The sequence below is a fragment of the Galleria mellonella genome, unplaced genomic scaffold (assembly GCF_026898425.1).
Source record: "Galleria mellonella isolate WM207_F2 unplaced genomic scaffold, CSIRO_AGI_GalMel_v1 utg352, whole genome shotgun sequence".
NCBI lineage: Eukaryota > Metazoa > Arthropoda > Insecta > Lepidoptera > Pyralidae > Galleria > Galleria mellonella.
Genome location: NW_026442084.1, coordinates 1,512,956 through 1,537,179, shown reverse-complemented (window position 1 = coordinate 1,537,179; position 24,224 = coordinate 1,512,956). Strand labels below are relative to the sequence as shown.

At 33.1% G+C, this 24,224-nt stretch overlaps 1 protein-coding gene across 7 annotated transcripts in view; it reads right to left on the bottom strand.

Annotated features, from left to right (window-relative positions):
- The window catches only part of LOC113519433 (ankyrin-1), a 78,506-nt gene that overhangs the window by 30,216 nt on the left and 24,066 nt on the right, over positions 1 to 24,224 (bottom strand). For all 7 annotated transcript variants that reach the window (XM_031909565.2, XM_031909563.2, XM_031909564.2 and 4 more), the window contains exons 4-27: positions 19,395 to 19,511; positions 18,747 to 18,902; positions 18,015 to 18,180; positions 17,199 to 17,359; positions 16,020 to 16,189; positions 14,847 to 14,953; positions 13,432 to 13,592; positions 12,376 to 12,579; positions 11,847 to 11,945; positions 11,627 to 11,764; positions 11,095 to 11,241; positions 10,501 to 10,644; positions 9,788 to 9,909; positions 9,259 to 9,352; positions 8,510 to 8,681; positions 7,750 to 7,902; positions 7,239 to 7,359; positions 6,574 to 6,594; positions 5,795 to 5,914; positions 5,329 to 5,433; positions 4,317 to 4,477; positions 3,602 to 3,727; positions 2,738 to 2,826; positions 508 to 715 (exon numbers count right to left, since the gene is read on the bottom strand). In XM_031909565.2, coding sequence (XP_031765425.2) covers positions 508 to 715; positions 2,738 to 2,826; positions 3,602 to 3,727; positions 4,317 to 4,477; positions 5,329 to 5,433; positions 5,795 to 5,914; positions 6,574 to 6,594; positions 7,239 to 7,359; positions 7,750 to 7,902; positions 8,510 to 8,681; positions 9,259 to 9,352; positions 9,788 to 9,909; positions 10,501 to 10,644; positions 11,095 to 11,241; positions 11,627 to 11,764; positions 11,847 to 11,945; positions 12,376 to 12,579; positions 13,432 to 13,592; positions 14,847 to 14,953; positions 16,020 to 16,189; positions 17,199 to 17,359; positions 18,015 to 18,180; positions 18,747 to 18,902; positions 19,395 to 19,511 — 3,262 coding nt within the window. The remainder of the gene's footprint in view (positions 1 to 507; positions 716 to 2,737; positions 2,827 to 3,601; positions 3,728 to 4,316; positions 4,478 to 5,328; positions 5,434 to 5,794; positions 5,915 to 6,573; positions 6,595 to 7,238; positions 7,360 to 7,749; positions 7,903 to 8,509; positions 8,682 to 9,258; positions 9,353 to 9,787; positions 9,910 to 10,500; positions 10,645 to 11,094; positions 11,242 to 11,626; positions 11,765 to 11,846; positions 11,946 to 12,375; positions 12,580 to 13,431; positions 13,593 to 14,846; positions 14,954 to 16,019; positions 16,190 to 17,198; positions 17,360 to 18,014; positions 18,181 to 18,746; positions 18,903 to 19,394; positions 19,512 to 24,224) is intronic.

The window sequence follows — 24,224 nt, the reverse complement described above, 5'->3', positions numbered from 1 at the left end:
AACTACCGATCTCATGTAACTGTAATACTATTAATTCAAATAATAGATTGGATGATCGTTCTCTATGGTATATAAGTAGATATAATAATAATAACCTCGCTACATTACCAACGTGTTGTAATGGAATATTGGTTTTCTTTTTAATTTAGACCTAGTTAAGTTTAAAGCAAAGGAGTAGTCATAAGCCTAGTATAAATATATACTTGATATAGGCACACTTACCTCCTGTTGGTGCAAGCATTTTTATGTAATCAATATAGCAAACATAAGCCATACTCCATTGCAACACTTCACAGTCTTTTACTGCTTACTAAAAATGTTGATGTAAAATAGTTTTTTGAGATTGTAAATAATTTTATTATTATTACTTTTTCGTAATGGATGTTTTCACATAAAATTATTCTAAATAATATTTGACAGAAACCATTGATAAAGTCAAGTCTACAACATTTTTTAGTAAGCAATAAGATCTGTAAGGAAAATAAAAACAAACTATTTTAATTTTACCTGATATGGAGCAAAGTAGTCTTAATGTGGGAGCAGATGATGTACTATACTGATTGGTCATCCCCTGAGTATGTGGCCTTGGAGCTGGCATGCTCAACGTTATAGCTTTGTGGAATTTCCTTCTTCGGGGTTCTACAGTAACTACTGGAGACACAGCTACACCGCGCCCAAGAAGTTTGGCGGTAAGTTCTGAATCTATTATTTGTGCCTAAAAAAATAATAAAACATATATTATAGTATTTGAGAAGTGTAAATTTAATATAATTAGTATAACAACTAAAGACCAAACGCGATGTTAGTGACGAAGCTGTCATGCTTTGTGAAAAAGAAGTAATTTTGTGATATTAAAAAATAATACAGTTGTTGATTTACTCACCTTATTAACGAAATCATAAGAGATTAAAAATATTACCCTCAGTAATATTTAAGCACAAGTATTTAATTATATATTTGTTTTTGTTTCCAATTTATATTGACATATTATTTTTTCAATTATGAAAAAACAAAACAGGTAGGTGATAAAGAGTAGCCGGTGCAAAATTAAGCAAATATGAACATATGAAATCACAGGAAAAGCATTAAAGGAAATGTATATATATATACTTTTGCTCGTATTGCATACTTTCATCTGTTTCTCACACATGCGCTTCAAAACCAAGATGCAGCACACCTTATTACTAGTCAAGCTCAAACATTTAAAAATAATACGGCCAACAAAATAATATGTACGTCATGCAACTCTCACGTTTGGTCTTTAGGAAATAAAGTACATATCTGAATAACTAACATAAATATTGCAATCACATGTCAAGCGCAGATTACCCAATAAATTTAGCAATCGTCTTAAAAATACTTAATCTAATTAACTAATCACACGTCACTCCAGAAAAAATCTTATGTACTTATATGTATATAGTAAGTCACACACATGATAGTATTTAAAATTTTATAATTTGTATATATATATAACATTACAATATCATAAATTTTTAATTTCATAATTAAATCATGCCATTTTCACCTAAAGACCAACTAGAGAAAATACAGTACTATTACAAGTGGATGTAATTATAAATGGATATAATTATCAAAATAAGAACGATGTGTGAGAAAGTGTATTTTTTGCATTGCACTTTTGAACTCTAAAGTGATTTCATATAATTCAATTTTGCTTAAATTGAAAACAAACATTGACTAAAATGTAATTTTATTGAAGGTTTCATTCATACAATTGTAGATCGTTAAACATTTTCAAGAAATTTCTAAATTTATTGGGTATGACTTTAAATCTACGGAGTAACGTACATTAACTTATGTTATGATTACAAAATATCTATTCCCTTAAGTTATGATCACAATTTCTAAAATGAATCGTCTATAATCAATAATAATTAATACAAATACGATATGTGATACATTTGAAATAAACCTCAAAAACTAGTTTTTTCTCTAGAATTTTAATATAGAGATACAGATATTAAAAATTTATTAACGCCATCATTTAAAAATTTATTCATGCTTAGAATAAAATCTCTATTAAAATTATTGCGACGGTTACTGTATCCCTATAGAAAAATTTTAGAGAACATCAAATGTCTCCTACCATCGATAGGTGAGGTAAAAAAATTTGGCATTCACACTTTGTACTTTCGGTTTATGATTTCGTTAAGCTTATTCCGATAAATTTTATGAACACAATTATTTTGGCAATCAACTAAAAGTAATATCTAAATATGAACACATAAGTTATACATCTAAAAGTAATCATTATAATAATACACTATCGATAACTGCAGTCGAACAACATATAATAGAAAAAAAAAACAAAATCCGTATTACAAGATACAAGATGAACAATCTTAAATTTATAGAAAATAGTGCTAAAATAATACTTCACTTTTGGGAAGTCCAAAGTAATACAAAAGTTTCTAATAGAAAATGTAATAAATATCCTTAAATACAAAAATTTATTATTCGACTTTGTCGGTCGTATAATTTTGGTAACTGTGAAGTTGAACAATATCCTATAGTTACTGTTAATAGTAAAGTGCTTACATTTAGAAGTCGAGAGTATATTATGGTAGCTAGTGAAAATGTATAGGCTATTAATGAAGTATTTAAGTATATACTACCAAATGAGAGAGATACGCTTCTTCTTAGATACATTGTTAATAGTGATCTTTTTAAAGCTTTTGTCTTTATCAGTTTTTCTGTGTTTGAACATGTTTACCTGGAGGCCGACTTTGATTTTCTTGGTGAGAGCGCCCTGGGGGAACACAGCTTGCACTTGAGGCACCACTGAACTTGACACCATACCACCTGAAATTAGACGTATACTTATTAAATTTGATTCCCAATGAGGGTTGACTTCAAACAGGCGGCCGGTCATAAAATTATAAGCCAAATCTTTTTGTATGGATGGAAAAACATTTGATATAGATAAGAAACATATTACGCTGATCCCAAATAATAATTGGGATAAGGGTAGGAAGATGATGACTTATTAGATTTGCAATTTTAGAACATTTTTTAAGTAACGTTAAAAAAGGAAGGAGGTTTCAAATTCGATTATATTTTTAGGGTTTTGTACTGAGAAGTATAAAGAAATCTTTATGATGCGACTTTGTCTATCCGTTCCTCTGACCTCTGTACATATTTCAGCAACTACTAATTCTATTAGAAATATTATATTATTCTTATAATAATTATCAAGATTGAAGTCGATCGTTTCTTTAAAAATAAAATCGAAAATATCTTATACAAATATAATAAAATTGTAACTAGATTATACAGATACGTACATGGGAGATATTTAAGAAAAAAATAGATCTTAATAAGACCAATAAATGTCAAAACGATGATTTTTTTAAATGTTGTATTTCAGTATAATTATTTCAGCATTATACGAAAACTACTGCACCAAATTGAACGCAGTTTTTATAGTTACGTGCTTAAAGGTGTAACATAAAATCTGCCGTATCTTTTTATCGTAATACGTCTTCTAGAAGCGGTTTAATCAATTGGTTTTCCTACTTCTGAAATCCACGGGTAAGTAGAAGCGAGCAAAAATATATTTATTTATACAAATGTGTACCTTCTGGTCCAATGGCGTGTACTTCTTGCCGTATGCGTGATATAACAGCGAAGTACTGTGGGAAATCGTGTGTTAAAATCCTTGTAATGCGCGGTGTGTCCCAGCCTTTTTCCTCTTCATTTGTTTCTGGCAAAATATTAATTAATTAGTGATTTTTTTTATTATATCAGCCGTTAACTGTCCGCTTATGAACATAGTTCTCCTCTATAAAGGGAGTTTTGCCAGTAGTTGCCATGTGACAGTTGCCAGGCGGATTAGCAATATCAGTTAGGCTTTTGGTAATGTTTTAAGATGGACGCTGCTGCCTATCCCTCAACCTATAAGTTTCATTAGTCGCCCCTTACGATACCCACGGCAAAAGATAGGGGTGGCTTATTCTATGGCGGGACCACACAATCATAGTCAGTAATACGAATGTAGTTTAAATATCCGGGATCTTACTTAACAATTGAAGTCAAAACAATAATTATAAGAATTTTTGTTTGCCTGTCTCTGTTCTACGTTTGTTTTGGCATCACATATGAACTACTTCATACACTTGTATTCCTCAAATTCGAACTTAAAAATCTGGTGTATGTTTGATGTAGAAGTGATATCTATTCTATTGGTTTTCTTTCCATAATGCATGTGTACAAATTTGCGGACAAAATCCAGACAACAATATAAATTATACTCGACTACCTGTTATTATTTTAAAGCAAATAGAAATAAAAACCTTCAATCTCCAAGGTCTCGTGCAGGATATCTTGAACCACGTCATCCGTGGCGTCTGCATTATGTTCTCTCCAACTCGTCCCGTTGTCGGAACGCAGTATGACGATCTCCCGTTCCTTTCCACGTAGAGATGCATAATGTGGTACCTCCAATATAACCGGCCTATAACATTAGAATAATATCCAAAATAATTGATATCAATACTACAATAAAAGATTTTGAACGTATTGTAAATAATAAGTTGTCTATTTTTTTATATTGGTCTTTCTTACAGATTAACACAAAGAACAATCCTGAACTACATGGAACCACCAAATTCCTACATTGCATTTGCTTATATATAGTCACTAGACAAATTTCTTTACAATCAGTTGCCGATTCATGTGTAAAAGATGAGATAGCCAGAACGGCAGCGAATTCGGATTTGACTGCGAATAGAGAAGTATGAAAGAGAAAAATATATTACGTCGATCCCAAATAAATAATTGGGATAAGAGCAGAAAGATGATGATGATCGTCGATTCATCTATGTGGCCTGCTTACTTAGCAGATCCTTGGAGCTATATTTATTTATAAACTTTAATACACCTACATTGCGAAAATGGTGGACTTAACTCCATATCAGTATTTTTTTTATACAACTTAGAATGGCAAACAAGCTGACGGCCCACCTGATGGAAAGTAGTAACCGTCGCCTATAGATATGAGCGGTGCCATGGACATAACAGAGTATACTGTTTCGCCCATGATACCTCCCATGTGTTGCCTTTCCTGAGGACTCAGGTGTTATTCCTCTGTATCCTGTAAATTCACGCCATATCCCACCATTCATACCGAAACACAGTCAGTATACGCTATATCAGTCAATTATAATCTTCTCCATTTATTCTCATTTCGATTTTATTATAAAAATAATATTCCAAGTTCATTTTATAACTTAGAACACGGTGTACGACCGTGATTCAGATCTGTAAGAACTAGCAATATACATTTTCAAAAAATTTGATAATTACCCCAAAAATTTAGCTGCAACCGGTCCCATCTCCAATACCCTGGCCGCTAGAGCCTCTCCTTCCATTAGGGGTGGCATATGATTAATACGAGATGGCTTTAAGTATCTGAAATTATAAAATATTATTTAGGACTAATAAAATTATATAAAATAAACCTGATTCTTTTCTATGCCTCAACAGGAATAATGCAAGTATATCATTATTTTTCTATTATTCAATGAATATATAAAAAAAAAAAATAGCGATTAAAAATTACATGTACATCTGACATTTAAAGGTTTTATATCTCGACTTATAAGACTCTCAAAAGTGTTCAAATTTGGCGAACATCAAAGACTGTGCCAATTAAGATTTTCTGCTAACTTTCCAATAACAGTAAACATCGTTAATCTGAAAGATGGTAGAAAGCTAGCCTTCTCTCCAAATGGGTCTTAATAGTGTGTTTTTAAAAAAGAAACTGTCAAACCTGCAAGTGATCCTCGTGGGTTGTTGAGCAGATAGCGGTGGTACTATCACGCGGACGCCACCACCGCGGCAACCACGCAGTGCACCACCACGCGCGTCCACCAGGAACGATACCAGGAAACTGTTCCGGGGGAAAAAGTAGTAATCTATTGGCACTTTATAAATTTAAAACTGGCTTAGCAATCTCTTTATAAGTTGGCTTGTGTTTTGTCCCCTCAAAAAAATTACTCGACATGTATGGACAAAAATTTGGTATGCTAAAATTACTGCTGAAAACCTGAAAATATTATTCCCTTATTCCCAATGCAATTTCTATTTTTAATCTTCATCAAATCAGGCGTTATCAGTCCACTGTTGAACAGAAGCCTCAATTTTTTATCATCATCATCATCATGTTATTCTTTAACTGTCCACTGCTGAACATAAGCCTATGAGGGGATTTGCCAGTACTTGCCACGCTTGACAGGCGGATTGGCAACCGCAGTCAGGCTTTTAAAATGTATAAGGAGTGATGCCTGCCCATCCATCGCTCTCCCTTAATTGGCTCTTACGATACCCACGGGAAAGGAAGGGGTGAGTATTCTATGCCGGGACCACACGGCCAATTATGTATATTTCTATTTTTTTAAAAAACACTCTAATAACCAATTGAACAAAGAGCAAATCTAACAAAGTCCCAGAGAAAATAATACTTTATTGTACACATTAGTTATAAAAATATGACAGAGGTAAAGAAAAGTACAAAGGCGAACTTAACTCTGATAGAGTTTTAATACTTACTTCTTCCACTGGAGCTTTTTCCTTTTATTTTCATATCCAGAAAGCGTGAGAAAGAATCAGTGAAGTCATTAGTAATTGCATAACTCTGAAATAAATAGTATAAAATAATTGCATCAATTCAAATGTACTTTTAGCTGAGAAGAATTAACAAGATAAAATTCTTTTAAATAAAATATAAACAATTTATAAAGAGCTAAAAGAACACTTTCTAAAAAATAAAATTATCGATACAGCCTTTCTGGTCAATGGGCTAATAAAGTTGATAGATACTTTAACGCTACAGATTTTATGAGATAGAACGGTACACCAACGTCTTGTTATTTTTTATGGAATCCTAACAAAACTGTATCTAATGATAAATTTATTTGCTAATAATCTAGGAAAGATCCTCTTGATCTCCGTAAGATAGTCTCGTAAGATAAGTGCTTTAGCATAAATAATCAAATACTTAAACCTATAAATAAAATATTGCAGTTATAATTAACGCATTTGTACTGTAATAAAACTCATGGGTTTTATTTTATCATATTTAATTTTACAACCTACTAGATTCATCGCATAGCATTATCAAAGGTATAAGATAAAATCTCTGGGTGTTCTCAATAATCCAGAATACCAATAATCACCAGCATGAATTGCCTATTCAGTTATATAAATATACTGACTTGGGCTGTGTGGGGTCCACATTATAGCAGTATCCCTCAGGCGCTTGCGCGGTGCTGTACCGGCTGATGCTTTTCACCACCACCTCTTGTTGGGGCTGGTACGGAATGCCGTTCACGGAGCCTACAATTAGAAAACGGTTTTATCCTCTACCTAAATAGTACAACTTCAGGTCTTCAACAACTCGGATGTTGTCGAGTTTGTCGAAGACCTTATTTGGAGTATGTTATTAATTTAACTGCGATTTATTTTTTTAATACTATTTAATTTTGTCTTTCATCTAATATTTTCACGCTTCATTTAAATAAAATTTGTAAAGTACTTTTAATTTATAAAATTTAATATTTATACCCAAAATCATAGTAAATAAAAGCCCTTTAAAATGGAACATAACTGTGCAAGCTGTTTGATTAGAAAAATAAGACAGATAACTCTGTATATCTTTCTCTTTTTATAGTTTAAATCTGTTTTTTTATCTTAATTTACAAACGAAGCTTGCTTCGATTGTCTTACCTTGAGATATATCCATGATGTTTTTATGACTCATAGCCGATTCTGTTCTCTCGTCTTTAGTGACGTCGATTGGTAGAGAGTCATCACCAAGTGACTTCATGTCATCAGCCGTCAGATATCTGTACGGCTGGTCGTTTAAGATTGTATCTTCACCTAAAAATATATTGTGGCCTTAACATTTTTAATTTTAGTTGAAAACATTCCACATGTTTAATTTATTTGGTCGAAAGTTCGTACTTGATTTTTGAATGAGTATAAAAATACACTTTTTACTATTTCACAAATTATTTAATAGTTGACTTGGAAAGTAGTTTCTAAGTCAATGATTCTAAAATTGAAATTCGATCGATTTGCAAACATATAAAGGTCGGGTAGCTTAAGAAAGATTCAGAATCGAATCCCATCGAACCAAAGTAATTTCTTCTGCTTCTATGTATAAGATGGCAAGTAAAATATGATTCCTTTGATGGTGGGCAGTTAGCAGAGAGGAAGAACACTAAGTGTATTATGTGCGTTTTGCTATTTCTTAATATTTACACCTTTATTCAGTACCTGATTTTTAATTTAATAATTTCAGCAAATTTTTATACGTATTTATATTTCATTTTGAATCTTGACCTTAGTCTTGCCATAATTAGACGTGATATAAACTTCGCAGAAATGTTAGCAACAATAAAAGTTAGATGTAGGTTGCTAATAAATCCATAACCACTCCCCAAAAACAAATTTAAATACACAATGCTGCCTACAGCTTCCTTACCTCCTTCCTCTTCAGAATCGGACATGAAAGTTTCAAGCATAGTCTCAGGTGCGACGACTTTATACTTTTCCTGGGAAGCGGGTGCTATCGATGGCTCCGACACTTCCTTCAGTGTTTCCATCACGGTCACATAACCTAACTTTGAAGCTATGTCCAGGGGAGTTTGGCCGTTCTGCTAGACAAATGTGTTTATTGTAATTATAAGTAAATTGAGAATACTTCTACTTTTCCAGAGATTAGAAACGATAAACCATTTCATAAATTATAAAAATGAATTTTAAATTCCACTAAATGCTAATAATTATCAGCAGTAATAGAAGAAAATCATAAGATTTCTAATAAATTTACGCACGTTGGAATTCGCATGGTATTCTGCGTCCAATATATTATATAGGATTACTGCATTCCCTTCTTATATTATCGTCAACATATATATCATCATTTCAGCCATTACCCGTCGACTGCTGAACATATGCCTCCCCCATAGACTAGAATTAATCAGTAATCGTGTAAAATATATTTTTATAAATTATAAAAAACAGAATGCCTAAATAAGATCGCCTATGGTTCTTTCAGTATTTTCTTTTCTTGTATTTTATTTGTGTTTATAATTTTAACTCCTACAATCTTGTGGAGGGAATAATAAATAATATGTATGAAAATTACTAAATAGCATGTACAATGTAGTTATTAAGAAGAAAAGATTTTTCTAATAAAAAAATTCAGCGTATATTAAGCTGTATACACACCGTAGTTGTGGCGTTCGCGTCAGCTTTATGTTCTAACAAAATATTAACGATGTTAATGTGGCCCTGCTGAGCGGCGTGGTGTAACGCAGTGTACCTGAATAAAAGAATGTTATGTAACTGACAAAAATATATTTATTTACTTTTCATACATAGCGAATCTTTTTTTTAATGTATTTCTATAAATAATACATTCTGTATTATTTCTTATTTTTATTAACTAGGTAATTATTCTAATATATTTCTTTCTAATGTTGTATTTAATAAAATTTACTTATATTTAAATAAAAAAAAGTAATAATAAATTAAATTAATCCAAGAACGATTATTCTTTACTTGCAAGAAAATAAGATAGCTCAAATATAATAAATCAGTCAATAAATTATATATTTTCATAACGATTATTTATTAACGTTTTTCTTTAAATTTATTGATCAACAGTATACATAGATATATAATATAATTTTTTATATTAAATGCTTAAAAAAAGACATTAGATTGAGCAATTATGTGTGTAAAATTTTAAACTTACCCATGTGTGGTCTGAGCTTTCACAGACGCGCCATTATCAAGTAGAAAGCGAACCATATTCGCTTGTCCGTAGTGACTGGCAATATGCAGCGGTGTGTAGCCACCTTTTGTGCAAATATCAACCTATAGGAAAAATATACCTCTTGAGAATCACTTTTCGTTTGTCGGCTTCAAAATATTAAAGATAATATGAAAATACAATCTGCTATTTTTTTTATTATGTTTTAAAGGTAGATTTTTTTTATACAACCTAAAATGGCAAACAAGCTGACGGCCCACCTGATGGAAAGTGATAACCGTTACCTATAGACATGAGCAGTACCATGGATATAACAGAGTATACTGTTTCGCCCATGATACCCCCCATGCGTTGCTATTCCTAAGGACTCGGGTGTTATTCCTCTGTACCCTGTAAATTCACGCCATATACCCTTCGAACCGAAACACAGTTATGCAAACACAACTGCTTCACAGTAGAAACACGAATGGGACAGAGATACCCAAGCAATCGACTTTTATACAAAGTCTTCCTCTAGTAGATGGATCAGGTTACAATCAATAAAATAAAAAAATATATATAAAAAAAACAATAGTATGAACTAGATTAAGACCCAGACAGGCGTACACATAGCATGATTAAAGCAGTTGGTCAAAGTGTGTTAACTTAATTAAAATAGGTATGTCCTTTAAAATATTTTTCTTATTTGAATATACCTCAGCTCCATTCTTCACTAGCAGCTGAGCGACCGGCACTCTGTCCTCCTGAGCAGCAAGGTGGAGGGCTGCAAGGCCATTCTTAGCCTGCTGATCTACCTCGGCTCCGTGCTCCAATAGCAACGAGCACATTTCCGTGTGACCCTAGGAAAATAAAATAGAAAATAAATTTTTGTTGACCATAATTTGACATATGTTAAATCCTGGTGATCTTTAACAGAAAATCGATTATAGTGCCTTAACGGCTTTACCAATCACTAAAAATATTCGATGTTATCTATGGAATGGATAAGGATATAGACTACTTTCAATTTTAGTCTGTAAACATATCCTGGACACGCAGACGAAGTCGCGGATAGTAAATAAAAGATACATTTTTTTTCCTACCACTTGTCGATTCTCGAAGAAATCAATAATCAATAGATAATGTTCAATTCTATAGACAGTTATATATTTTTATGATGTAGTAATAGTAATTTATGACTAATTTGGCATAAAAAAGTCAATTGCCAAAAATAAATATCTCACTCCTCTAATTTTCTCCGTCCCCGTGGGTATTTGTAAAAAAAGCAAAATATTTATAATAAAACAAACCTGTTGAGCAGCAAGGTGCAGTGGTGTGAAGCCAGCTTTAGATTCAGCATTGGTCAATGCTCCGTACTCGAGAAGAGTGGCCGCAGTTTCCATTTGGTTCTTCCTAGCGGCTATATGTAGCGGTGTGTGGCCATTTTTGGCTATCGCCTGATAACGAAAAAAAAAACTTTAATACTTACTAAGAAGGTTCATTTCAATTTACTATTCGTGTGAGGGAGACGATATTTGATTTAGATCTTCATTTGTAAGGCTGTTGAGATAGAGGCCCTTGACATCTTTAGTACTCAGTTCTTTCAACCTGACCTATAAGGATATAAGAGGTATTTGGTACTTATTTTCAATGCTTACTATGTAAGGACATATAAATATAGTTTTCTCTGCTTATCCTTCAAATATGTAAGAATAGAGACCTTCAGAATTTGAATCTCTTTGCCTATCTTGTAAGAAATGTAAGGATTAACGCTTTAAGTTTTAGAATCTCGCTTCTTAAACTTCAAGGATCCTGAAAAGAAATAGATAGAACGATACTAACCTTAGCATCAGCTCCTTTCTCGAGCAGCGTAGTGGCCACAGCCTGTTGATCGTACTGCGCTGCGATATGTAGAGGAGTCATGCCATTCTTGCCGGCCTGGTCTGGTGAAGCTCCATGAGCCAATAGCAAGTTCGCTACCTGATATAATCAATAAAGGATAGTGTATTAAAAAAAGTCCTACAAACATCCGAATAGTGGCTTTTATAATTTTTTTTCTTACCTTCAAATTTCCATATTTTGCAGCGAGATGCAAGGCTGTAAACCCTTTCTTGGTAGTCGCCGTAAGTGGAGCATTGTGCTCGATTAACGCCGCCGCGACCTATCGATGCCGGAATAAGTTTAAACTCTATTACAATTATTAATTTACCAATTAAAGACTAATATGGTTTGACCCTTTAACATCTTTTTGATCGAAAGGTTGAATTTATTGTTATAAAAGCTGTTAAGTGTTTACTGCGGAACATAGGCCAAAAGGTCGAATGCATCAGAGAAAGTTGCTTATAAAAAAACCCATTACGCGGGAGTTTTCGACTCTGAACAAACCTCTTTACTTTTGAAGAAAGTATTTCTTTACTCAGTGAAAGAAAGAAGAACCTCATTCTGTAATCGCTAAGAATCATCTAAAGAATTCTAAATATTCTTGTCAATAGGCATTGGATATTACTTTCCATTAGGTTGGCCCTCGGCTTGTTTGCCATTCTAAGTTGCATAAAAAAAAGTATTTTTATTTACACTTTATTTACACTTACATCATGGTTGTGCTGTTTAGCAGCAATGTGCAACGGGTTGTAATGATCGGCGGTCATCGCTCTCACGTCGGCTCCGTGTTGCAGCAACAGCACTGCAATGTCCACGTTGCCCAAACGTGACGCGATGTGTAGAGGTGTCTGTCTTTCCCTAGCTTTGGCTTCAACTGCTGCACCATTGCGAAGCAGGATTCTAATGATATCAGTCTGAAAAATATACGTGATGTTTAAAAATACATTGCAAACAGTTCGAAGTCATTTTTAGAAAATTTGCTTTTGAGATATTGTACCATTTAGGAACTGAATTTACTTAAAAGGTGAGTTTCCTTCGCAGGGTCAAACAAATCAAGCCACATAGGAAATTGTTAAATGTATTAACTTTAGTAGTGTCTGCTAAGAATTCTCAGTCATTGAAACATCATAAGATGTTCTTATCTAAGAGCATCGTAAAAGAACTATCTGAATTAATTAGATGAACTAATCTAAATAGAACTTTATTAAGAGATCTAAATAAATTGGGTAAGATATAAAATCTAAGGATTTAGCATATACTGCTAATTTGAAAATAATATTGTTGCCAAGAAGAGATCGCTCTCAGTGATAAGGTCATCCACTGTTTTCTCAGTGTAACATTTTCTTATAATTGTTTGGATTTATAATATGTTTACCAATGTGTTATAGTAGATACCTATCAAGTATTACGACACACCCTCAACGGCGATCGGATCGAACCACCTAGCATGACGCAAGAAGGTGCGCTACCGAAAAAGACACCTGCGTCGAGTCAGCATTTCAATTCCCGCAGCAAAAATACCCATTTCCTATATGTCTGATTTGATATAACTTCTCTTACGGATCACACATCGATCTGAAGACATTTATTATTGTAATAATTAATTTTAGAATTAAATTTAGTTATATTTATAAAATTGTTTTTTTTTTGGGTCTTCCGCCAGCGACTTCAATAACTAATGTAAGCTTTTGGAGTATTTATCTATCTACTTACAATATCACATTTTTCCATCAATGTTCATGCGGACAGATATATCTCTAAATTACCTGATTGGCTCTTGCAGCTAAATGCAATGGCGTCTCCCCCCTGACCGTAGGCACGTCAGGGTTGGCTTCGTGTTGGAGAAGATAAATGACAATGTTCATGCAACCCATGAACGCGGCCACGTGAAGTGGTGTCAACCCTGACTCAGTCGTTGCTTGTATGCCTGAGTAAATTAAACAACATATTGACTTTTAGAAAAATTACAGTAATTTTCAACCGACTTCAAAAAAAAGGTTTTAAGTTCGTTTATAATTTACTGTTTGTTACCTCAAAACCAAATTGGATTTTTTTTTATCAAAAACATTTTTAGCACTTTTTTTTTATTTAATTATCATACATAAATACATTAAAAAAAATGGATTTTTAGTACCACTTAAACCTCTTGGGCTTGTGTGTGATACTTTACATTCGGTTCTCAAATATTTACATTAATATTCTGCTGTTTTACCAAGGTTGGAGAGTAAATAATCTCTCACTTATAGATTGGTCCCATACAATAGTTTTTAAATCAAAATAATTGAATTTGTCACAATTGAAGTCGGTTTTTTCTGTGGGACACAATCTTTAATTATATGAATCAATCAAACAATGGTTCAATCATCACTAATTATAAACTATTCTTGACAAACAAAGAAATAGAGGATGTTTAAGTTATCGGAAATAGTACTTATATTTATGAATTTTGTTTGTCAATTTTATACGGGTAATATCCGAATAAGGGTTATACTGATAATTTATGTTCTGGTCTTCGTGTGGGAACAGAATAGAAATATAAGTAACCTGGAATTTGTTAACCAAAGGATTAAGAATTATTATAAAAAAGTACCTTCACATTTATGTTTTTTGTGAAAGCACTGTAGGAAAAGTGGCATCTTTGCGACATATTATGTAAATTACATAATAGTGATAAAAAAATATCAAAAATATATAATTTATTGACAAATTTAACAGTCGAAGAAAGTATTTATAATTTTAATTTAATTTTTATACTTTAAATACAATGTCGTAAATCCAACTTCTTTATATAAGGTGGAAAGGGATTGTTAGTAATGGAGACTGAGAATCCCATTGCTAGCAATATACCCAACCAGGTAGACCTCCTCGCGGTTCTCCCTGGAAACTATCATGGTTAATTCCTGATAAATTCATCATGATGGGCCAACTGGCCTGTTTTCATTCTCATCTATCACCCTTCACTGGTGCTCCGCCAGCGTATCCCGTTAGCGCAGGCGGGGTTACCATTCCATTTTCACTCATCAAAAAAAAAACTTCTTTATATACTACGAGAATGGCAAACAAGCATACAGCCTTTTTGATGGTAAACTGTAGCCTACGGACACCTGCAATACTAGGGCTGTCACGTGCTCGTTACCAACCCTGAAGAAACCTCATGATTATGATATGAGTAGGTACTTACTGGCTCCGTATTTGAGCAGCAACTCAACAACTTTGATTCTGTTCTTCTTGCAGGCGATATGCAATGGGGTGAATCCGTTTAGAGCTCGCGCGTTCGCATCAGCATTCCTGTGTAAACATATTTCGTTACAATACTTAGAATGATAAGCTGACGGGCCATCTGATGGAAAGTGGTAACCCTCGTCTATAGACATAAATAGTACTAAGAATTTCCTTTTATGTACCCTTCATGCGTAGGTATTCGCGAAAACTATTGTATCGTCTCCCTAATCTTATAATTGCACTGCCATATTCCCACCGTATTAATTCAAATGGACAATTATATATATGCCATCACCGTGTGGTCCCAGTATAGAATAGGCCACCCCTTCCTTTCCCATGGGTGACGTAAGATGCGACTAAAAGAGGACAAGAGCTGGGCAGCAGTGTCCTTCTTAAAACATCTCCAAATCTTAACTGCGGTTGCCAATCCGCTTGCCAAGTGTAGCAGCTACTGACAAAACCCCTCAAGGGGGAAGCTTATGTTTAGCAGTGAACAGTTAGGGACTAATACGACGATACTCAATACCAAAAGTGTGGCCATAGGAATATTTGATATGTCTACATGCAATATCAAAAAATTTAATAAAATATTTAGACGCCAAAGACAAAATCCTTTTTGGTGACAGACCACAGAATCTGCGAACTGAATTGGCAATGGAGTGCAATATAGCTCAGGCAAATAATCAATAAAGAAAAATGGTTCTCCCCCGCAAGATGGAGTGACCATAATAGATTACAAGTGCAAGTGTATGATACCCTTTAGAGAAGGTACTGTTATGTCCATGGTACTGCTCATGTCTATAGGCGACGGTTACCACTTTCTATCAGGTGGGCCGTCAGCTTGTTTGCCATTCTTAGTCGTATAAAAAAAAAAGAAAAAAAAAACTATATTAATCTATGGTTTGTAATTTAATATAGACACTTGGAGAAAAAAGTAAAGATGTACTTCTGCTCACTTATATACTTTTTTTTAAATTAATATACACATACAAACAAAATAATACAGTGACGATCGTAAAAGTGTTTGCAACCGCTGGGTACAAATGGCACAGGACGTACTCTGTGACGTAATATAAGGGAGACCTATATCGAGCAGTGATCGATTGGTTGTAATGATGATGATAAAATTTACCTGTCCAGTAACAGTTTGGCCACTTTGGCGTGTCCGCAGTGAGCGGCCACGTGTAGCGCGGTGAGGTAGTCAACGGTGACGTCGTCGACTGGCGCCCGTCGGGACAGCAGCACCCGGGCTGCTTCAGCGTGGTCACCTTGCGCCGCCATGTGCAGAGGAGCCAAGCCATTCTGGTCCATAAAGAATATATTTATTGCGCGATGTAATAAGTATTATTATGACGATTTACGAGATACTGAAAATAATCTCCAAGTTAATAAATTAATTTAGAAAGCACTAGGGCGGGCAACCTGTATGGTGATAGTACAGGTTAGATATTTTGGATTAATTATATATCATTGATTTTGGATATTTTTCGCTAATAAATAAATAAGTAGCCTTTTTGTTACCATTAAAACAAAATAATAAAGAATTACAAATTCAAACAGAGAATACGCTGATTTGCGCACATCCAGAATATGTCTTTTCTTTATTACAAAATTCAGATTTATAATATAATTTATATTCTTAATACAATTAGGTTTTGAGTATATAAGAAAAAGTGAAAACATCTGATTTGTAAAAAGGAATAGAAAAAAAACGCGGTCTTTAAAAATGATTATAAAGATATAAAGATAAATTAAATGTTTACTTTCTTGTGAAAATGTCTATACAATATACAACTTAGTCTCTTAAATCTCTAATTTATGAAGTGTGACGATCTACAATACAAATGTTATGCTACAAATGTTAATGTGCCTGCTGGACTTAACTAGGACGCAGTTTTATCAGGAGAAAAAGATACAGCAATTTGTTTTACAACTTGTTAGCAAGGGTGGGCTTATCTCTGAAAAAGATCTCTTCCAGCCAACCCAATGTAGTGAAAGAAAAAATTATTAGCTAAACAGATACAAACATAATAAATAATAATATATTATTATACACACATACCATATATATATATATATATATATATATATATATATATATATATATATATATATATATATATATATATATATATATATATATATATATATATATATACATTTTCTTGAATGAAGTAATGGAAAGACTATCTCAAATGTTAGAAGGAAGTCTGTTCTACAGTATTTTATCATATGTTTTAAAATTAAAAGATACTTCTATTTTTTTCAAATAAAATAAAAACCAGTTAAAACTGAGGCAAGGGTAACTTACCTTGCTTTTGCTAGTAATAGGCGCGCCTCTATCCAGCAGCGCCTCCACGACCCTCTCGTGGCCAGACCTCGCCGCACAGTGCAGAGGAGTAAGACCATCCCTAGTCCTGGCTTCTACGTTAGCGCCGTTATCGCAGAGAAGCGCTACCATGTTATCTTTACCTGTTAAGTTCAATATATGTATTTATAATACTAAGACTTATTTACAACCAACTTCAGAAAAGGCGGTGGTTTTTAATCGAGTTGTATTTTTAAACGACTTCATTTTATGTTAATTATGTCAGATCTTCATCGTTTATAAATTCATTTGGATTTTTTTTTTATTGGAAGGATATCCTTTATGATTGGTCCCGTAGAAATTTTATTAAAATCGGTTTATTAGTTTGGTTTTTAAATCAAAGTAGTTACTTCGATTTAGTTAAAATTGAAGTGAGTGTATATTTTTTTTGTAAACTAATCTATTGTCTGTTAATGGATGGGTGAAGTCGTTCATTTTTGGAAAAAAAATTTTTCATTCTTCTATCTGTGCCACTGGACATTTTTCCCAAAGAAATATAGTTCATTCATCAATCTCCAACTGCTATTTTGTTCACGCACTTTTTGTTCTTTTTATTATTCAAACATCCTAACGTCTATATAAACTATCGAATATAAATACTATTTACATTTTATTTTTCATTACAAAAGTTAAAATTAATGCATTTAACATTCTATCATAACAGACTGTCAAACAAATACATTTTAATTCTCCTATTACAACAGATATTTACGTCATCCATTGACCTTAGGAACTAATGTGTTTACCAGAAGCACTTACCCCATTTGGCGGCAACGTGTAGAGGACATATATTGTGTTTGGCCGCGCAGTTGACATCTGCTCCTTTGGCAAGTAGCAACCTTGCCACAGATTCGTTGCCATAGTGTGCCGCTATATGCAACGGCGTAAAACCAGACTTGGAAGTCACGTCGGGGTTGTGCTCGTTCTGGTTGATAAATATTAAATTATGTTATTAAATATTGAAATTTTTGTATTGGAAAAAGGACGAAAAAAGAAAAAGAATTATTTTGTGGCAACACTACAAAAAAATTCTTAAGTGTCGATGCATTCGTTCTAATTCATAAATATTATTGAAATATATATTTAAGTATGGAAATAGTTCTATAATGACGATTTATTCGAGATAAAGATATATCATCTTGACAGTTAGACCTTCTCAGTAGACATATAAATGGAGGTAAGTTATTGTTGTTGGATAAAATTAAACATTGAACTGTATGAAATATATAATAAGTTGACTGTATTTTTATTGTAAGATATTGGCAAAGGAAGGCCTATAAAACATGTATGGACTGTGTGAAAGGTGATATGGCCAGAATGGAAATGAATGCAGAAATGACTGCAAATAGAGAAGAATGAAGGAGAAAAGAATATTACACCGATCCCAAATAATAATTAAGATAAGGGTAGGAAGGTGATGGTGATGAGTCAGGGTTACCATTCAATTATCATGCATTGAAAAAATCTAAAAATAATTTAAACCGAACTCACCTCAAGTAACAAATTAGCAGCTTTAACATCGTCCTTTTTGGCGGCGATGTGTAAGGCAGGTAGACGGACCCTGCCTCGAGTGTCTGCCTCTAGCAGTACAGCCACCACCTTCTCGTGGCCTTGCTGCATCGCCACTGCCAGCGGTGTGAAGCCATCCTATAATATTAACATATATATTTACATCGGTTCCTCTTAACATTGGGTTGCACATGCTATAACATGTTTAGTTTCGACGAATAAAGAAAATCTATCCATGTTCTTCTTTCTTCGAACCGCTTTAAGAACCTTTTCTTTTTGAAAGTTGCTTAAAATCTTATAAAAATTGCGCTAGGAAAACCTATAGTTAATCTAAGCATAAAAATTATGTACATACATACATACATATCTGTCACGCCTGTCTCCCATTAGGGTAGGCAAAAACAATGGTACGCCAAATGCTTCGATTCAAACAAACCTCTTTCGCTTCTTCCACATTCATCAATCTTTTCATACACACTCGCCGGTTACGGGTACTTTTAATTTAGCCCTTCTTCTAAAAATTATGTCTATTTTAAATATCATGTATATAGGCAACGGTTACCACTTTCCATCAGGTGGGCCGTTAGCTTGTTTGCTATTCTAAGTAGCATAAAAAAAATGTTGACTCACCTCTGTAGCTAGGCTTTGATTAGCGCCATTAGCGAGAAGGAACTTGACCACACCATCATGGTTCTCCTGTGCGGCCATGTAGAGGGGAGTGAACCCATTTTGGGATTGAATGTTGACCTGGGGAAGAATTAGTTCATAAAAATTCAGTTTTATTGTAATTAATTACATTTGTAATTAATTACTAATGTAATTAATTACTAATGTAATTAATTACTAATGTAATTAATTACAATAGACCCCCGTGGAAATCATCGTGCAAAATTCCAGGTATGTTCATTACGATGGACTGACCTGCCTTTTCATTCTCACCAATCATCTCTCACTGGTGCCTAGCCAGGGTATACCGTTAACGCGCGCGGGGTTACCATTCCATTATCATCCACAAAAAAAAACATTATAATAAATATAAATTTGAGAATATAAACATCGTGTTATTTTTAATTAATTGATATCACAGCTGCAATGTAACACGAAATGTTTGATGTATAATGACGTAGATAACTCGTTGTTACATGACGTAAGTAATGACCTATAAAATCATGGATTTTTACTGTGTCATACGAAGTGTGTGTCTATAGCAAAATGTTATAGAAGTACATATAATTTATGTATACATATAAGAAGTACATATATGTGAAATAATGAAAAAATGACTATTCAAAAATGCTTAAATCTAAGTTTACTCGAATAAAAATATTTCTTTCTTGCTTTCTTCTTTTCTTCCTACCTTCTTTCTTTCTTTTATGAACGATATTTGTATAATTAGATGACACTACCAACTAACTGATATACCTATATAGTATTGTATTGTATAAGTTTAAAGTTTTCCTCGGAAATTTCACATGTAATATATATATCTCTCACTTAGGTTTATCTTCCATGTACCATAAATTCGAATCATTTTCAGTGAAAATAATATAGACACCTAATAAAAAAATCGGTTTTATTATTAATAGAATTCTAACTATTTTGTTTTTTTTTTTTAATATAATGTTCTTGGTACAGTTCATACTTACTCGTATAAGCGACGGTTACAATTTACCATCAGATGGGCAGTCAGCTTATTTGTTTTTTCTAAGTTAATTTTCTTTGAAACTGATCTATCATGATCAACATGAGTCTCGAACAAAGAGAATCCTATATGCACGTAGCATTATAGAAATTATAATAAATCTATGCAACTATAACCACAATTATTACCATAAATATGGTACATTTTTGTATAGCATGATGACATGCAATTACACGTACAAAAATATGTTATAATATGTAAATATTTTAATTCACTTGCTTATTAAAAACGTACCTATATACCTTCAAAACTGGGTCATTGGATTATTATTAATTATAATATCATTTATTTTAACCCTTAACTACTGTGGAATACAGGCCTTCCCTATAAAGGAGGTTTTGCCCGTAGTTGCCATGCTTGGCATTATTATAATTGTATTATTACTGCCCACTTAACAATTATCTAAATTGTACCTAATATAAATTTTCGTTAACAATATGTGGTAACTTTTAATTGGCCTACTGTTGTTTTTTTGTTATACAACTTAGAATGGCAAACAAGCTGACGGCCCACCTGATGGAAAGTGGTAACCGTCGCCTATAGACATGAGCAGTACCATGGACATAACAGAGTATACTCTTTCGCCCATGATATCCCCCATGCGTTGCTATTCCTGAGGACTCCGGTGTTATTCCTCTGTACCTAGTAAATTCACGCCATATCCCACCCTTCAAACCGAAACACAGCCATGCACACAAAACTGCTTCACGGTTGAAACACGAATGGGACAAAGGTGCCCAAGTAATCGACTTTTGTACAAAGTCTCCCTCTGGTCTCTCTGTTGTTATATATATTTAATCATTAAGCTGTTATAGCTGTAAAGTTCTTAAAAAAAAAACATTTTTTTACGGTCGACACAGCGTACTAGACATTCCTAGTGTTGCAGGTGTCGGTAAGTTACAGTGACCATTTGCCATCAGACGAGCTGTTTGCTCATTTGCTACCTCCATGGTATAAACAAAATAATATTAAAAATTACTTATTTTTAAGAAATGAACTAAACAATGAAACAGATCTTTAGACATAAAAATTGAATTACTTATTATGAAGACTTAATAACCTCAGGAATAGCAACATATCACAGGTATAATGGGCATCACAGTGCTAATGTTTATGGTGCTGTCCATATCTATACGTAATGGCTAAAATTTCTATAGTATGGACACTCGTCATATTTGTCAAACTTGTCTAAAAACTAAAAAGGAGAACCCATGATTAACTAATAAGTAAAACTTATTAGATTTTCGCGGTAATCTTTACACTTAATAATATAACAATCCGTTTATTGTATATATTAAGTGTAAGTTAAGTTTACTGCTTGTGTGGTCCCGGTATAGAATGGACCACCCCATGCTTTTCCATGGGTGTCATTAAAGACGACTAAGGGAAATTAATGGTCAAAAGAAGGGCAGCAGCGTACCTCTTAAAACATCTCTAAAGCCTAACTGCGGTTGCCAAACCGCCTGCCAAGCGTGACAACTACTGACAAAACTCTCCTTATAGAGAAAGTCTATATTCAGTAATGGATAGTTAACCGCTAATATAGTAATAAATAAAAAGTTTACTAACAAGTAATGGAAATATCCATAGATGTGGCCTGGCATACTTAGCAAGTATTCATTACGCAAAAATTTTGTTTCTAATTAAAAAAAAAAAATTAAAAAGCAAATAAAAATAGACGTCCTTCCTTCTCCTTATTGACAAAATATAAACCCAATAAAATTATAAACCCAACTATTAATAACTATAGAGTAAGAAAGAATTAGGAGAACATCAAAAATAAATATTGATTGACGTCCATTCAAAAGCGGCCGAAGTGCTGCGGACGCGGTGGTGATTTGTTATGATCAATGTCAATCGTTTATCGTTAATTGATGTATGACTCCGATTTTGAATGTCGGTTTTGATAGAACACTATTTACCATTGTAAGAGCATCAACTTTGTTAGTGCATTGACCTCTATATATTTTTTAAAAAGACTAAAAATAATTCTTTTTTTTTTACACAGATCCATCAATAAAATAGGATAAGGGAACAAGATAAATTATCGTACATTAAACTTAATTCTTATCCGATTGACTAATTTAGTAATAGTTGATTATACCATCTTATTAAAGCAAAAGTTCCAAGCTCAAATTTCCATACACTTGTAAATTAATGTAGTTGATAGAAAAATTTTAAAAACCAAAAATTTTTATTTTAAAACACAGATCCATTAATAAAATAGGATAAGGGAACAAGAATTAAATTATCATACAATTAACATTTAATTTTTAACTACTTAGTTAACCTAATAATAGTTGATTATACCATCTTATTAAAGCAAGTTTCAAGCTCAAAGTTTTATGCACTTGGTAATTAAATTAGTTTATTTATTTAAGGCAAATAGACAGTTGTAACGACTAATTCCAATTGTTAAATTAAAAAAGTCTCCAAGTCTTTTAATATGTACACTGTATATATTAGTTAGTATGTTGGAGTTTTAATACTGGCTATTGACACGAAGATTTTTTTAGAACAATGTATTACTTTTAAATTTGTTCTATGTCAGATTTTTATTTTTATTTATTTTTTATTTATTTATAAAAGACACACCAACAATATGCTCACAATAATTAAGTAGACAATATAGAATGTTATTAGTAAGTAAAAAAGAAAAACTACTATTAAAAAATGCTTAAATCTAAGTTTGAACAAAAAAATCTTACTTCTCACTACCAAGCTTAAGGCCATATGAACACATCAATTAAAGGTGTATACAACTCTCACAGATAAGCGTCAATTTTTTTTTTTTTTTTTTTTTTTTTTTTACAACACAGGGGGCAAACGAGCATGCGGCTCACCTGATGGTAAGTGACTACCGCCGCCCATGATCACCCACAACACCAGAGGCATTGCAGGTGTGCTGCCGGCCTTTTAAAAAGGAATATACTCTTTTCTTGAAGGTTATGTTGTCGTATCGGTTCGGAAATACTGCTGCTGGAAGTTGATTCCAAAGATTGGTTGTGCGTGGAAGAAAGTGCCTTGAAAAACGCACGGTGGAAGACCGCCACTCGTCCAGATGATTGGGATGAAACTTTAGTTTGTGGCGGGTTGTACGGTGGTGAAAATCAGCAGCAGGTATCAATCCGTACAATTCCTCAGAACACTCCCCATGATAAATTCGGTAGAAGATGCACAGAGATGCAACATCTCTGCGCAGTTTCAATGGGTCAAGTCGGACAGTAAGGCGTTGACTATCGATAATTCGAGCCGCCCGACTTTGAATGCGGTCTAACGGAAGGAGTTGGTACTGTATACTAAGTAACAATTATACAATTAGAGAAGACCAAATTACCAATCCATATTATTAATAAGCCTAGTAAACCGCACTAAAGAATTACCAAAGATGTCGATATCATGGTCAACGTTTACGGCTTTATTATTATACGATAACAACATTCTGTTGTTATAAGACATGTATTTTATTCACTAAACTTATTAATTTTCAATCTCAAATACATATATGTTTTATTATTGCATCCTGCTATTTACAACATAGCAGTGGGTTACTATTTAGTTTCTCTAATTAAACATTTAAGAAATCTTCTTCTAAAATGACATTTATTCATCAATCTTAAGTACTGAATGCCAAAGACTTCAATCCTTACAAATATTCTTTTACTTCGTCAACTTTCATAACTGACACATACATGCCGACTTCAGACCCTCTTGACATCTTCACAAAAAGGATTTTGATCAGACTCATATAGTAATTT